We start from the raw sequence: 17,393 nt of genomic DNA, 5'->3' as shown, positions 1-17,393 counted from the left end.
GGTAGCTAGCTATGTTTTCTGTTTAAGCATTGTCTTTGTAGGCCTGCTTGAATAAACGACACACAAAGCTGTCTGTGTGCCAAAAGAGAAAGTTTGCCGACCTTCCGTCTTTCCTACTCCTTACAGAAGCATGTGTGCGAGTGCAAATAACTGTTGTGGTGCGTAATGTTTTTTTTCTACAAAATGGTTGCTAATTGCACAGTAGTGTGTGCCTGCTGTGAGCTCATACAGTGACCGGTCCACCGTTCTATCCAATGTTACATAACCAATTAAACTTAATCTTTAGACAAAATGCAACCATTTGGTCGCAGTCTAGAGACCTGGCTCATAATTGTTTTTGGCACTCATGTACAGTGGTTTAAACCGTCTCACATATCCATCAGTAATACCAAGTCTGTGTTCTGTTCCATGTGAGCTGTGAAATGTGTTGGCCAGAGAAAACAATACTTAATAAGAAAGTCATGTTTTGACATTTTACCTGTGTGTTTTCTCCCACTGCATGTTTACGACTGGCCAACATCCCGTTGTTTTGATTTCAGGGTCTGCAGTATGACCATTACAAACTCGGCAAGAATGCTGATCCAAGTACAGAGGAGAACGTGCAGTTCAAGAAAGCCTTAACCGTTCACCCAGTGTCTGACCCAGAGCAGATGTACCGGCTGCACAGACACTTCACTGAGATAGAACTTCGGAGGACTTACGACGAGATCATCAAGCTGCAGGTAAGCCATGCCCTTAAAGCCCTCTCTTTGCTATCATTAGGTCCTCACAGATTTACATTTAGTCATTTAGAGACACTCTTATCTAGAGCGACTTACAGTAGGTACAGGGACACTCCCCCGAGGCAAGTAGGGTGAAGTGCCTTGCCCAAGGACACAACGTCATTTGGCTCGGCCGGGAATCGAACTTGCGAGATTCAGCTGAAGATTATTTTGACTAGCTCAAAGTGTCAGAGTGTGTTGTATTGGGTTATCACTATTCCAGGACATTCATAGACCTGCTGTCCATGTATTGTAAAATCTCTTCCTGTCTCCACAGGCCGAAATCAAGAATGTCAGTAAGGTTGCATTCGATGGAAACCGGAGTTCCCAGTGGCCAGTGGGGATCAGCCCTCCCTTTGAGCCCAAGTCTCGGTTTGAGGTTCTCAGGTGGGACTACTTCACAGAGGAGCAGATCTACTCCTGCATCGACGGTTCCCCCAAGTGCGAGCTGCGTGGGGTTGACCGCCTAGATGTGGCGGATGTCATTGATGTGGCAATGGGAGAGCTGAACAAGAAGTACAAGCCGGTCCTCCATTTGAAGAAGCAGCATCTCGTCAATGGCTACAGGCGCTTCGATCCGACCCGAGGAATGGAGTACACTCTCGACCTGCAGCTGGAGGTGGTAAACCAAAAAGGCCGTAGCAGATCCATCACCAAAAGGGTCCATCTGGTGCGTCCCCTGAGCCGTATTGAAATCATCCCCATGCCCTATGTCACGGAGGCCACTAGGATCCACATCATCTTACCTTTGAACCTTCAGGACCGAAACTACGTCAACCATTTCCTGGAAGTGTTTGCCTCGAATGCCTTTGAGACCAGCGAAAATACCATCCTAACGTTCTTGTTTATCTATGACCCACTAGAGGCCCAGCAGGTCAACCAGAACGACATATTTGCAGGCGTTAAGGCCCAGATCAATGCCTATGAACACAAGTACCCCACGGTGAAGATCCCATGGATCAGTGTGAAGACGGAAACCCCTTCCCAGATCAAGTTCATGGACATCATCTCCAAGAAGCACCCATTGGACACTCTGTTCTTCATCGCGAACGTCAACACCAATGTCAATGCTGAGTTCCTCAACCGTTGCCGAATGAACTCCATCAACAACTGGCAGGTGTTCTTCCCCATTCACTTCCAGGACTACAACCCGGACCTGGCCTACCACAACATGCAGCCCCCAGCCACCATTGACCTGGTGAAAGACGCAGGCCTATTCGACCGCAGCTCCTTTGAGGAAGCCTGCTTCTACAACTCTGACTACATGACAACACGGACACACATGGCCGCCGATGTGCAGGAGAATGAGGAGATCCTGGAAACCCTGGATATCTATGACATGTTCGTCAAGTACTCAGTCCTGCACGTGTTCAGGGCGGTGGAACCTGCCTTGCACCAGCAGTACCGATACCAAGCCTGCAACCCGAGGCTCAGTGAAGACATCTACCACAGGTGTGTCCAGAGCAACCTGGTCAGCATGGGGTCACGCTCACAGCTTGCCATGCTGTTGTTTGAACAAGAGCAAGGGAATAGCACTTGAGCCTATCCCTGAAACTCTTGATAAACTCCCAAGTGTACATGTGTGAGTGTATATGTGCAAATTAAAGTGTGTATAAAATCAGATGCAGTACATTCCTAAAGAAACCTTTTTTGCTAAATGTTTACAGTGCAAATGTGCTGTCAGTATCAGAGAGATGTTGGAACCAAATGTGTGCATGATTCCACATTATCGAGCGAGGAGCCTAAGCTTTGTCATGACAGGTCACCTTTTGACATGGTTGTTTTACACAACAAAGATTCCTTACGGGTATGGCTTTAAGATGTACAGGTTTTGATACTGTTTGCAGTTAAGTAATCTCTTACCAAAGCACATTTCTGTAGATGTGCCTTCATTATGATCCCTCTGCCACTCCTTCATATTTATAGTTATATTGTCAAAATTAAACATTTAATAATTGATACACATGTCAATAGTTGCACAGAACATTAAAAGTTAAAATGTAATCATATTTTTCCTTACATTTCCCACACTATATGCAGTTTTACTTTTCAATCAGACATATTATTTAATATCAAACCCTTTTTTATTATGCAGTAAGAGATAAATCATATTTTGAAATGGTACTATGTTGGTAGCATGTTGTTATTTTAGCACTGACATGTTGAAGAGAATATTATATAAAAAGTTGTTACCATAGCAAGGTCCAGATATGACCTTCAGGCTTTGAAAGACTTAAAATAGACTGTCTGGGCAAGTCTTGTATGTCGCAGAAGGTCAAGTTTGTGGTGCTAACCGAGAACATAGCTCATGGTCATGGATATTCTACCAGTATAGTCCTAGGGATGACGCAAAGACTGGACTTGTTGACGATAAACCATAATAAATATTTATTTAAATTAATATTTGAACATGGTTGAAATTTAGTATGTGGCTAATTTAATAATGTATACATTACATGAATGTTACCCTTCCAGAAAAGCCTATGTCATAAATGTCTTTGCCATGGCCACTTTCTTCCAAACTTTTCATCCAATTTACATTTTAACCCATAAAATGTTACATTAACATTGTTACATAGAATGGATTGTGGGCACGTATGTCTAAATGTATTCCATGCAACCAACAGCTCTGTATTCTTTCAGTGTTGTCCAGACGGATGCCTTCAGGGGAGTGGATGTAGCTGGTACTAGATGTTTTAAGCAAGTTTGTGCAATATTGTATAGATGATGATGATTGATGATGGTGAAATCGGATGATTGTCCAATTGAGGACGGCTAATTTCAAAATGTGCTGCAAGTATAGTAACATGATAAATATTTATCAAATTATTACAATAGCAATGTACTGTCACTACGCTGACTGTGACATGGCCTACTATAAAACTTAACTCGCAATGACAGTTTTGTTTTGTGATAATTGATACACTTGAATACACTGTAAATGTATTTGATTCAAACAATATTGTATTTTGTTGAGAAAAACACTAAATACTTTATATTTCATGAAATTAATGCAAATATAAAATAAATAATTACTCTTATCAGCCTATATTTTATAAGTGTAATTGCTTACAGATTTCTGTATCTTTATGTTCATAATTTCACTAAAACCGAATGAGATAACATTATGCAAATGTAGTGCCGAAACTCAAATAGATTGCCGCAGTATTCCCAGTGTGTATGTAGAATATATATGTATATATGAATATATATATGTTCTAAGTGTACTACGCTCTGGATTTTACTTTTTGTCTGTTGAGTTTGACGGGTAGTATTTTACTACCAGTAGAATTCCAATATGGGATTTATTTATGAATCATCCATTTGAAATGTGCCGCGTATCACAATGCATTTCCAATTATTGTGTTAATGATGGCCATTACTCGTCAACTTTGACAGTTCGGAAGTTAAATGTGTATCTTTCTTTTTTAAAGCAGCCAAACGAAGACTGTACAGGCTGAATAGGTACTGTTTCTTGTATCAACAAGAAACATTTACTGGTTCCTTTTGTGCTTCAAAAGTTATTAGGTATGAAGAGTAACGTATAATCTTTAACATACATATGACATTAAATTATAAATGAAAAATTAACTGTGACTTAACTGTAAATATAAAATAAAACAAATTTAATTATGAACATGTCTTGGTTTTCTTCTGTATTGTTTGATGTTAAGGCAGGAGTAAGTGGCTATATGTAGCTTTCCGTGAAGTTGACGACACTGTCCTTTAGGTGTCACCAGATGAGCACATTCATCCACAGTGTCCTATACCAGTGTGGTTAAATCGTCAACCCTTTACCAGAGTCAGAGGTATTTTGGACTTGAGAGGGAAATTGCCTTGAGTAATTTTTGTATTTTAAGGACCTATACACACCACCCTGAGGTAGGCTGTAAAACCACCTAACTATACGGCAGTGGGTTGTAAATAGTATGTCATTTTTTGTGCTCCATTTTGCACACAATCCAGGACTTTGTCCACTCACAGGGGCACAATGTCAGCTCAAGAAGTCATCAGAAAAAAGAAAAACTCTCTTTAATGTCTTAAAAATGTATGCCTCAACATTGAATGTATTATAATAGTTAGTGCTGTTGGCTACTTTAGGTCAGTTCGTCAGTCAGTGTAAACCATTGACAATTGACTAGTTTTTCGGAATTCTTTCTCTCATTCAATCCAGTTTTTCAATGTATCCCAAGGACTGAATGTACTCGACTGTGAATCTAAGTGTTGTATGAACAGCAATTTCTGATATGAGTGCACAACATAAATCCTCGGATCCTTAGATCTGCTGAAATCCATGTTAAAAGATATGAAGGAGATTAAAACTCTACACAGGAGATAATATAGGAGGCATTTAATTTGACCAATCTAAACTTCAATATTTATTGTACTTACCATAACATTTATAAAATGTGTTCTAACAGAGGAAACTGTCACAATTTCAGACTTCTGTACAAAATGTCATAGGCGTTCCTTAGTAACTGAGTGAACTATCCAATTTCCACATGTCATACAGCTGTTTCTTTGAATTTCGTGGATTCATCCCTGGTTTGGAAAATGTCAGCAGTCAGGAGGTCATCCCTTGCTGTCTTTATGTGGAACATTCAGTGGAAATGAGACAAATAAGCAATACACAAATATACCTCATAGACTGATTAACGTACATGTTGTGAATATACAGTATGCTAACAGGATCACAGACATTTTTTAAATTGATCTGAACTGGTATAATTTGGTGGAACGAAAGAGAAAAAAGGAGGAGAATCAGATACAGACTGATTGAAAGATATTTTGAAATATGTGTCGGTTACAGCTTGTTAAGAGGGTAAATCCCAGTCTAGTCAGCAGCTTCACCACTTTGTCACATAGTGCTGTGTGCACATGTACATGCTACAAAGTACAAAGTTTCCTTAACGATTATTATGAGGAGATTCATCCATTCTAGATATTTTATTTTCAGACAACTGTCAAAGCATTACATTGACACAGGGCTTTCACAGTTGCACAGCACTGCCTATGAATGTGTCAGAAGATAGTATTATTGATGACAGAAGGGAAGATTGCTATGCACAACCAGTGCAGCCTGCCATCAGAGACTGTGATTGGGAACCTTTGAAAATGTCATAGTGACACATGATTATGAATATTAAATAGTGATTTAAGGTTTATGATTGCTGACATGGAGGGGAGGTCCTCTCAAAGGCTTATGGATGTAGAATTTAATTTGTGGACTTGGTGGTCTAACAAATCTGTATTCAGACTGCGGACCCAGTTAATCTGCAAGGTTGTTATCAACCAAAGAAACGGGATTAAACACAAAAATACAGAGAAATTCAGAGAAAATTTGGTTCAAAAGTTTGATTATTACGTAACCGTATGCTACTACTACTACTACTGTGAGGCATCATCAGTTGATCACTTTGTGGACTTCCCTCCACATGGTCTCGGTCCTGGACCCCCACTGTGGATTGTCAGAAAAAGAGCCGTCAAAGTGATGGGTCTTTCAACAAAGCTCAGCATCTCTCTTCAGAGAGTTGACAGCTGTTTGGCTCCTGGCTCAGACACCGCCATCACAACCTCAGCAAGAACAGGGGGCATAAATATTACTTATAGAAGTCACTTAACTTCTTCACTTTCAGTTTGGCAAGGACTCCCTTTTGGGCTTTGTCCTATAAGAAAGCACGTCTTTTTGAAAGGACACTGTCCAGTGTGCTCACCGATGTGTGCTAGAGTCCACACTCACAAAATCATGTACCTATCTCTGATCTGTCACCTTTCCTTACTTAGTTTTTCCCTTCTATGCCTGCTTACAATCACAGTGGGCTGAACAGTATTCTACCTAACATGGTTTGTATTGAACTGTGAAAGAATTGAAGAATGCTTAAGTAATGTCATTACATTTTTGAGGGGCATATTTCAAGTAGCATTCTGTTACTTGCTTTAGTTTGGGTCCAAAGAAAAAATCAAAATAGTTTATTTATAGTATCAGCATCTTCCTTAGTTTCATTTGGGGTTTTTAGTCAATCCAGGTGAGTAAAAATAAAACTATAAAAACACTTAATATGCATTATGCCTATACATATTGGTCAGAGAAAAAGTCAGCTTCTTCCTCATTAATTCATTGACAAGTGGTTGTCAGTGTTTTATATCCTACAACCATCTTTTCCAAAAATAAATAAATATACCAAATAAGAATCACAGAGTGTTATACGTATATATACATACATACATACATACATACATACATACATACATACATACATACATACATACATACATACATACATACTAGCTCAACAAAGTCATCAATTGTTAAAAACAGTACTTTCTCTCTACTGTGAGAGGTATGTATACATAATGTCTCTGTCCCCTTCACAACACTGCAGTCCCTGTTAGGATATAGTAGCTAATCGTGACATTGGTCATTTAAAACATGGTCTTTCAAGCTAAAGGACATTTCCTCTGTTTAAAGCACCTTAATGCATTGGTCAAATGGTTAAATGGTGTTGTGTATTACTCTGGTCTCTCATCTTGTACACAGTATAGAGGGGTCCTTATCCTATTTCATTAATACATACATAATTACACTGATAGAAAGGTTCTTAATGGGATAGTGTGTTAAGAGAGAGATAGACAGATAAATTATTTGAGGGCAGTGTGATTGGGAAACAATTACGAGAAGTGATCAATTTAATTATTCATATAAATCAGTTTAAGATAACATGCAGTCGTCTTATTTTTCCCATGTGGTGACCTCATACCAAAACGATCAGCCTGGAATTCACAGTCGCTGGCTCCGAGCGTGAGGGGTGAAAAATAGGTGCGGTCCTCCTACTAAACTGCAATATTGGTGTCTATTCTGTGCCTACATACGAATGGTCTGTAAGTAGCACAGGCTGAGTGTTCGACTTTGGCTGTAGCTTTCACTGGTGACAGCAAAAAGGGATCAAACTGGAATCAGAGGGTCGGCTATTGTGTCCCGTCATAGCACAGAAGGCACCTCATCTTTTGTTGTCATCAGAGTCAGGTGGTCCGCTTTAGCAGGCGAAATCTTCAAACACCCCATGGCGACCATGGTGGTTCGGTAGGATGGTGTTGGCGTAGGCCCCTTCCGGATGATTCCTTGTCAATCCTGACATGTCGCTGGATTCCTGTTGGCCCAAATATATTTAATAATTTGTTTTGCAGGCATTTTTTATCCAAAGCAACATATAAATAGATAGCGGATTATATAGGACTTCAAGTGCAAAGATCTACCAGTACTTCAGTGGTTAGAGCCAAGGAACAATCTGTATTTCTACCAGGCAAGTGCAACAATGCAATGACAGCAAGCACAGTCAGACAGTCTATAGACCAATTATATGTTTGTAAACATTCGGGATGCGCGTGCAATGTGGCTGCAGAAAACCGGGAAAGGATAGCATTTTAAATGGCGAAAGGACCACACGGATAATACAAATAAATTTAAAAAGAAGGTTAAGGAAGACAGCCTTTAAGAGAGAAAGCGATTACCCATTGATCTGTCGCATCAGAATTTTGATTTGGGTCAGAAAAGTCTTGAAATTTGAGTGAGAATGTCGCCCGGTACAGACCGCATAGTCGAGCGGCAACCGTGTCTTCACGTCATGTCACAAAGTTAATAATTTTAGTTTTACAGGCAATTCTACATCTAAAAAGTCGAGCAGGGCATCTTTTAAGAGATATGGGAATTCTGCTTTTAGCCAGCTGGTCCGATAATTTTTCTGATTTGTTTAAACTGGCAATCTGAGTGAGACTGCATCCCCCTTACACTGTTTTGACGTTAGCCTCAGTCAGACTCGCTCACTGGCAGTGTGCACAATGTTGTATTTCACTCCATTCTACACCAGAAACGTCAGGGAGGACTGCCTTATGTAGATAAGAGCCTGATGAAGATAGCCAGCATCTCGGATTTCTTTAATCAAGCCTGTTTCATTCGTAATTTGGCTGAGAAAGCGACCTCTGTTAGCCAGGCTAGTTTTGCCCGATCACTTGGTCAGGCCATTTAAGGGTATCGGGGTCAAGTGACTTTTGTACATAGACAAGTGAAACGTTAATGTATTTGTCCAAAGGCCAAGAGCCTCAAAAAGTTAATATCAAGCCCTGCAATCCAGTGGCCAGAGATATATGATGACTTGATCGACACTCCAAGTGTAATAGACCGGGGAGAAGTTCGTCTTTTGCAACCGACATGCGCAGTTGATCCTGCTTGACAGTTGTGTGACGTAGGGTGATAATTGGTCTATACTTGGCTCAATAAACCTAAACCTGGTGTGCTCTATAGCTAAAGACTCCTCTGTAATCCTGTTCAATAACAGAAAACTTTGATCTGGCCAACTACAGATTTTCAAATCTTGGGATCAAATAAGTGCAGTATTATTTCTATGAGTATGTTGACAAACCCTCTGAAATCTCAACCAACTAATTTCCCTTAATCTTTATCTCTTGGCATTGATAACGGCATACATGTATTGCACACTCTGACCTGTGTTCCAGGGGCGGATCTACCGGGGTGGCATGGAGTGGCAACTGCCACCATTAAAATAGCCTTGCCACCCCAGCTGCCACCCCAGTTGGCAGTTTTGAAAACAAAGAAAAGTTGTGGCTCATCTGAAATTTGCAAGAGCGAATTTCTAATATTCAACTGCAAGCGAATGCAGCATGAGACGACTCCACCCCCCTCCCCACTCCGAGTTGGACATTTGCCACAGCAAATTTCTAATATCCCACTGCAAGAGAATGCAGCACTCAGTGGCGGCTGCCCAGCTAACACAGTTACGTTGCCCTTACGTTGCCGCAACGTCACTCGATGACCAAACATACGTTGCCGCAATGTCTTTGGCGACGTGCGGGATCGTGCATCTGTGGGATGCCAGAACGTAACCGCAACGTAATCTTGTGACGTTGCCAGTCCGTAACCGCGACGTCATGGCAACGTTATTTTCCGACGTTGCCAGTCTGTAACCGCGACCTCCAAGCAACGTTGTTTTGTGATGTTGCCAGTCCGTAACCGCGACTTCCTAGCAACATAATTTTGTGACGTTGCTAGTTCGTAACTGCGACGTTAATTAAGTAACCTATATTTCTCAATTCTACTGCTTATATTGGGGCGGTTCATCTCATTTGCCCCAAATGCTACTTGTTCTTGTATAATAGGCTACATATAGCCAACTTTAGGAAGACTATGTGTGGTGTGTAGCCTAACTCAAGCTAATCATAAACAAGGAAGCATTTCCATGTAACATTCAGTCGTTTTATTTCAAACAAAGTGCCAAACAGTGAATGAACATCTTCTGCCAGTCCCCGCTACAGGTCCTGTCTGTTGGCCCTGACAATGAAGCACAAAATAAGTTAGTGTCCTATCAACATAATTGCACGTATGAAAGGGGCTATACAAGTCATTAAAAAATCACATCTAAAATAACATACATCATCAAAAAAAATTATGTGATTCTATTTTTTTGTCACATAACCATGTGAAAGGTTGGATATGGAAGCTGCAATCATGATTCATTCACCTGACTTGTTTTGCATGGGCTGCCGGGGCGTGTTTGAGTGTCTCCGCTATGAGGAGCTCCACAGCCTTCTCTCCCAGTCCCGTCTTCCACTTAATCACAGCATCTGCAATTAGAAGTCATTAACTTATTGTTAGCACCAATTTTAACATTGAACGCTGCGTGTAAGCCATAGTTCATGGCATCTCAAAACACCTACCACTCTCTTTCGGAACTCCAGCACCTTAAGGCGCTCCTCAAGGTCTTGGAGTTCAACCTGTGTTTGGGGCATCTGTAGGTCCATCACTGGCACCTCTTCAGTGTGTCTTCCCTGTAGTCGCCTGAATAGGAGAGCCTCTCGCTGGTTCTCCTCCAATGTCTCCATCTTCTGGAGCATAACCTGTAATGTGTCTGTCATTAAAGACAAGTAAAACAAGTTTACAAGAGTTAGCATGATTGGCATACACTGTGCTTCTTCTAGATTAGCTGTAACATTGATGTAAATAACACATGTTACCTTGAATGGTTGTATACAAAGCATTAGTAAGACAACATTTGTTGTTTTGACAAATATGTACCCCCCCCCCCCCCCCCGCCACGATCAGAACAACTTAATTATGCCTTACAATGAGTTGGCAATGCTATTGAGAAGCTTTGAGTGTCTTATATTTGCACTTGCCTGGCTGCCAGCTGTTTTCCTGGGCCCCCTATGGGTTCTCCTCCACCAGACCACAGTTGACACCAAGTGGTATGGCATCTGGGGCCTGTTCCATAAAGGCCGCTCAAAAAAGCTAAACTTTAAGTCCTAAACCAGACTTGAATAACTTTTATTAGTCAAGTGGGACTAAAGCGGTTCCATAAAGGCCAATTTCAGCTCACGCAATCCTACTAATTCAAGTCAGATTTAAGTAGTCGAGCTGATTGCACGTGCACCCTATTCTTAAGCAGCCCGAGAGGTAAAACATGGGTCATACAATCCACCACGGCAAAAGAAATGCACACGGCCACGTGACTTCTTCCAGAAAGAACGTTCCCTTTAAATCGTGTACAATGACAGCTCCCTCATCCACTGCTTCAATCAAAATAAAATGACACGCCATGTTTGACGTCGTGAACGATAGGCTACATAGGTCGAGGACCTTTTTAGACCTTTACTTTGTTAATTAAAAAACACCCTCTAAACTCATCTAAATTGGCTTTTTTGACATCATTTAAAATAAATAGCCTACTATTAATCCATACTATCCAGTAGCCTAACTTTTTAACATGGTTTTTGTGTCGGGGAAATGGAGGGCGGATTTAGGTTTGTCTTGCAATTGTAGGGTACTGTTAACAATTATATTGCTATGATAATTATACTCAGATAATTTAGATTGAGAAATAGGCCTATGCCTGATGCCTAAACATTTGAAATCACAAACTAACATCCATACATTAACGGCTATGGTGTGTAGCCTATCAAAGCATTGTTCATCATTGTTTAATGCATTAGGCTAAATGTTGTAGGCTAATTAAGTTGATTTCTATCAATGTTGAACATATTGAACTGATGAGAATAAGAAAATGAGAATATACGTGGTAAAACATTGTTTTCCTGTTGGGTCAGTGTTACAGGAACGTCTGGTTAGGCACCAAGTGACGCTAAGCCCGACAGTTAGTCTGACCCTGACCAGACTAGTTTCGAAGCCTAAGTTGCCATAGTAACCGAGTTCGAACTACGTTGAGCTAGCTTTATGGAACCAAATGAACTAGAAATGAGTCCTACGAACTGACATTAGTCTGGCTTATTCGGTAAACTCGCTTTATGGAACAGGCCTCTGGTGATGCAAAAGTTTAAGTCATGCTTTTGCTTCAAAACATAGCCTTTAGGGTTGCCATGGTTCATACAATTATTGTCACTGTTATAAACGGTCATTCATTACTTTACCATCATTTCTCAGGGACACAGTGCTAGGCCGTTTGACGGTGGATAATCTGTACAGAAATGAAAGTGGAATGTAGTTTATGTACATAGTATTAGCATTTTGATATTGATATAAAAGCAGTAGCATCGCATATATGATCGTTCGAAAGCAGGGCCCTACAGCGTAGCGTCGCACATGTGTGATTCTGACAAAAAGACAAAAACTATGTGACAAACGCCATAGTATGGCTTCAAAATTTACAATTAGTAGGCTAACAAGTAACACTACCAGGTAGGAGCATTGCTACGAGTATTATGCTAGGTTGCTAGGTAACGGAAGCTAATTAAAGCTACCTAGCTGCCGTTTTGGACAAATAACTTACTCTGGTGGAAGCGTCGGAAATATTTAGAACTCAAGCATCTTAAGGTTAAAACGAATAAACTTATCCAAAAACAGATGTAATGTACAAATTGGAAGAATTAATGACATATAGACGCCATTGCTGTGCATGCCATGACCGACTGATCAAAACGTGATCAGCCACATGCTAGCTCCACAGTCTTTGAAAATCCAGGGCTAAATAAACTATTTTCGGACAAGGTTTTTTCAGTTCTGAACGTTTTTTTTTTCACTGATTCCTTTGTGGTTGATTTGTGAGACGCTAAACTTTGATGTATGTATTTTCAGTATTTCAACATAACTTTCTGAAAGGTTTAACCTTACAGTACAGTATAGCGAAATCCTAACGTAAACAATGTGAATCTGAAACAGATAACCAGGCTAAATAGCCTAAATTTCAAACCTATACGTAATAGCATTCCCCATCCAATTTCTGAAAATATGTTTGTACATTTAAAACTATTACTGTAAAGAAACTCACCTTTGAAGTAGCTAATTTCCAGTTGAAATCCATGCCAAGATGGTTGAAAAAAAATTCTGAAACCCCAGTTTCAGAGATGCGTTCAAATGGGCATGCGCTAAGTAGTTGCTCAGGGGCAGACTGAGGGGCAGGTTTGTTAAGGAAGAATTGTAATGTTCTGTGATGACTTGTCTTTGGAAATGAAACTTAAGAATCGCTTACCTTTTGGTTCACATTTAACAATTTTGTATTACAAAATTATTGGAGCTCAAATTTGCATTGTGTGTCATGGCTTTGGTGTACTGGACAAAGAATGTTTGCTTAATCATGTTACACATCACACATTGATTGCTTTTGTACATGTAAAGAATGAAAGACTTATATTTTAATATAGGCCTAAGGCTAAGAATATAAGAATTATATTCCAAATTCAGTCTTTTATTTATTAAAGCTATGTTCCTGCATATGAAAAAATTGATGACCATGCTGGGGCTGAGCTGCACATGAATTACATACATTGTCTTCATTTATACGTGCTGGGTGCAACATTTAATATTGTGTGATTGAAATTCCTGTGGCTACATTACAAAAGTGTCAGAACTGAGAGCAGTCCAATGTGATCTCTCCATGGATAAACCACTGCACTCGAGATCCGTTGTCCTGCGACCAAAGAGCAACTTAACGGCAACTTAACCCATGGTACCAAAATGAATGTATCCAGCTGACCAAGGGACAACGTCACGGCAACGTTGTCCACGGGACCAAAAAAAACAGTATCCAACCGACCAAGGTACGACGTCGCGGCAACGTTGTCCACGGGACCAAAATTAACGTAACTAGCCGACCAAGGTACAACGTCGCAGCAACGTTGTCCATGGGACCAAAAAATAACGCAACCAACCGACCAAGGTACAACGTCGCGGCAACGTTGCCCACAGGTCTAAAAATAACGTAACCAGCCGACCAAGGTACGACGTCGTGGCAACGTTGTCCATGGGACCAACTGGCAACATTCCCTTTATAACGTTGCTACGACGTTGCCAGAAGATAACGTCACGGGTTACCAACTGAGCACTTACTGGCAACGTTGCCGCAACGTCATGTGTTAGCTGGGAAGGATAGAATTTCAAAAGAGCAGCTTTCAAAAGATATGGGAATTCTGCTTTTAGCCAGCTGGTCCAATTATTTTTCTGATTTGTTTAAACTGGCAATCTGAGTGAGACTGCGTCCCCGTTACACTGTTTTGACGTTAGCCTCAGTCAGACTCGCTCACGGGCAGTGTGCACAATGTTGTATTTCACTCCATTCTACACCAGAAACGTCAGGGAGGACTGCCTAATGTAGATACAAGCCTGATGAAGATAGCCAGCATCTCGGATTTCTTTAACCAAGCCTGTTTCATTTGTCAATTGCCTGAAAAAGCGACCTCCGTTAGCCAGGCTAGTTTTGCCCGATCACTTTGTCAGGCTATTTAAGGGTATCGGGGGCAAGTAACTTTTGTGCATAGACAAGTGAAACGTAAATGTATTTGTCCAAAGGCCAAGAGCCTCAAAAAGTTAATATCAAGCCCTACAATCCAGTGGCCAGAGATATATGATGTGACCTGATCGACACTCCAAGTGTAATAGACAGGGGAGAAGTTCGTCTTTTGCAACCGACATGCGCAGTTCTTCAGGGCTTAATCTGAGCACTTTTGAATAACGTTTTAATATTGGCTATAGTCTAACGTAAACGTTACTGTGTCAGTTTCAGGGTTGACAGACTTCCTTTGATTGTTATCACAGACCTGGGCTACTATAGCCTGACGTTGTCATACTCATAATTCTAGTCAGAATATGAGTCTGATAACTCTCCGTTGGGCTGTGACTATGGGGCATGTTTCAACCAAACTCGTAAAACAAATGCCTCTTCGCTCAATTGGATAGACCTACAACCAATCATAGCAACGTAATATGTTGTTTGTTGCAAACAAATTCAACCCGAGCGCTCTTTCGTGACGTTGTTGATTACGTTACTGTTGATCATCTGTCCATCATAGTATAAAACCCGCCCTGGCAATTTCATTGGTCCGCCCAGCTCCTGGTTTTATATAGTTTGTCCCCAATACGAGCCCCTCCAGACCCAACTTCCCGACCACATTTTTTTGAGGGCAGGGCTAAGTTGGACTGGAAGCCAGGCTAAGGCTACTACCCACACGAGTAGGAGGTACCTGCAGAGCCGGAGAGCCGGAGAGCTGCAGTTTCAGGACCGCAGTTTCAGGACCGCAGTTCTAGGACCCTCGTTTTATCTGACAGCGCTACGTAGCGTATTGGATAAACATGGACCGGAACAAGATAATCAATATATTCCTGCAGTAGTGAATATTGTAGGGTTACGGCTCAGAACAAGATGGACGAGAATCAGAGTGCAAGTAGCATATGTGAATCGCGTATGGTTATATATAAAACAATTCTTGTGTCTTGAATTGGACATTAAAGTTAACGTTAGCTAGCTAGCTAACTTCAACTTTGCTGTCGAAATCATTTCACGACACCGGAGTGGTTTTCAACGTCAAACTAACTATTAGAGCTAGCTATTCAGTAGTTTGGGCGCTAGCTCGCTACACACAATCATTTGTTAGCTTTTAATAGCTTGCCTCAAAACGAACTGTAAATTGTTACTCTTTGTTTATTTGTTTAATGAAACAGTAGCGCGAAGTATGTTAATTAATTAAGTATTGTTCAACATATTTAAGTTAGCTAAACGTCAAAAACATTCTGGTACTGTTCACTTATGATCATTTTCTGCAATACGAACTTTTAGACTATCTGTTTTGTAATATTGAAACCATAATGCGATTTTGGCAAGCCCAAATTACTGTAACTAGGTGTCTTATATGATAAAGTTAGCACATTAACAAAACCTGATGAAAAATGATAAAAGCAAGTGGATTTGAGCTGTCAGCTAAATGAAATCTGCAGCCTACTGTATTACATTTAAATGCTTGTTTAATACTGTTAGCTTTACCATTTTAATAAAATTAAAATAGTATTTTCATTTCATTAATAGGCTTGGGCGTAATTTAAGTCTTTGAAATTCTAACAATGTTTAATTTGACCAATTACTCTCTCTCTTTTTAAAGATGCATATAACCATCCAAAACGGAAGGTCCAGATGCACCACATGCTGCAAGGAATTCCACTGCCCTTTCTGTGTCTCTACTGTTTTTCATCCAGCAAAACTGAGCAAGGTTACCACCCATTTAGAGATCCATTTCAACCAGTCAGTTTTCCATGAAGGTAAAAGCAAAAACATGTTTTTAATTCTGTGAAGTTGCAATGCAATGCATTAAAAGCAGACCAAATGTTATCAACAATTCCTTTAGAGCAGTGAATCAATAGAAGTGCCTCTCTGATTTGTTTGCTCTCACCAAATATTTGATTCAGACACTTAAGTAATCTTTAGGCCTGATAATATTTCTGTCTTGTTTTTTAGGATACACAATTCACAGATGTGGGTTGAATTGCCAACCACAATTACATTACCACTGCATCCACTGCCAGTCAATGCTTTCACGCAAACCAGACTTCATTAAACACTTGGCTTTGTGCAAGGAGAAACACCATTCAATATCCACCACCATCCCAGCTCCGACAACTCCCTCCATCCCAGCTCAGTCAACTCCCTCCATCCCAGCTCAGTCAACTCCCTCCATCCCAGCTCCGACGACTCCCTCCATCCCAGCTCAGTCGACTCCCTCCATCCCAGCTCCGACGACTCCCTCCATCCAAGCTCAGTCGACTCCCTCCATCCCAGCTTTAATACTCACTGTGCCAACCACCCCAAGGGGACAGACACGTAGGGTCCGTGTGAAGGCATTACAGTTGAAAAAAATGTCCTATATGCCATTTTATCATGAACAAAATAAATCTAAAAAGGCACATGGAAAGGAAGCACACAGGCAAGCATAGGGATATAACAGCAAGTTCCCACCTTCAGAGTGAATGTATAGATCCAGTGAATGGAGTCTATACTGTCAACAAATCGTTTCATGGTGCCAGTATTCCTCTGCATATACAGAACAAAGTATGGGGGGAAAATCAACATGTTTTCTGTGAATTCACTGAGTGCCAGGAGAACATGGAGTTGGCATGGAGGAGTGGATTGAAAGGATATCAATGCATACACCTTCAATCCATAATATATTGTACCTCCTATCCCTCTTCTCCTGTACTTCTTGAAGAAACACTCACTGAGATGGTAAAAAGTAAGTGGTTTGGTGAGGAGAGAAAGAAGGACTGCCTCGATCGGCAAAACCTTGCCAAAGGCAACCATGTACCTCTGTCTGTGTACTCCATCATAGGAACCCCTGAGACAACGA

The 17,393-nt window shown here is 40.8% G+C and overlaps 2 protein-coding genes and 1 long non-coding RNA gene across 4 annotated transcripts in view; 1 reads left to right on the top strand and 2 right to left on the bottom strand.

Annotated features, from left to right (window-relative positions):
• chpfa (chondroitin polymerizing factor a) overlaps nucleotides 1–4,398 on the top strand; it is a 92,179-nt gene extending 87,781 nt beyond the window's left edge. The window contains exons 3-4 of the mRNA XM_084688261.1: nucleotides 540–722; nucleotides 1,039–4,398. Coding sequence (XP_084544387.1) covers nucleotides 540–722; nucleotides 1,039–2,301 — 1,446 coding nt within the window. The 3' untranslated portion in view covers nucleotides 2,302–4,398. The remainder of the gene's footprint in view (nucleotides 1–539; nucleotides 723–1,038) is intronic.
• A 2,656-nt stretch (nucleotides 4,399–7,054) lies between these two features.
• Nucleotides 7,055–17,393, bottom strand: part of asic4a (acid-sensing (proton-gated) ion channel family member 4a) — a 107,363-nt gene continuing 97,024 nt past the window's right edge. The window contains exon 10 of one of the 2 annotated variants that reach the window (XM_084689580.1): nucleotides 7,055–7,901. In XM_084689580.1, coding sequence (XP_084545706.1) covers nucleotides 7,796–7,901 — 106 coding nt within the window. In that variant the 3' untranslated portion in view covers nucleotides 7,055–7,795. Of the gene's footprint in view, nucleotides 7,910–17,393 lie in introns of both variants that reach the window. The other variant, XM_084689579.1, reaches the window with a different exon arrangement.
• LOC146234351 (uncharacterized) lies at nucleotides 10,025–10,823 on the bottom strand. Its single transcript, XR_014741747.1, has 3 exons — nucleotides 10,491–10,823; nucleotides 10,295–10,397; nucleotides 10,025–10,104 (listed from the first exon to the last, which is right to left on the bottom strand). It is a non-coding gene; the product is annotated as an uncharacterized LOC146234351 (long non-coding RNA).

This window comes from Hypomesus nipponensis, chromosome 23 (genome assembly GCF_054491055.1).
Source record: "Hypomesus nipponensis isolate SF chromosome 23, ASM5449105v1, whole genome shotgun sequence".
Taxonomy (NCBI): Eukaryota; Metazoa; Chordata; class Actinopteri; order Osmeriformes; family Osmeridae; genus Hypomesus; species Hypomesus nipponensis.
This window is presented reverse-complemented; position numbering and strand designations above follow the sequence as displayed.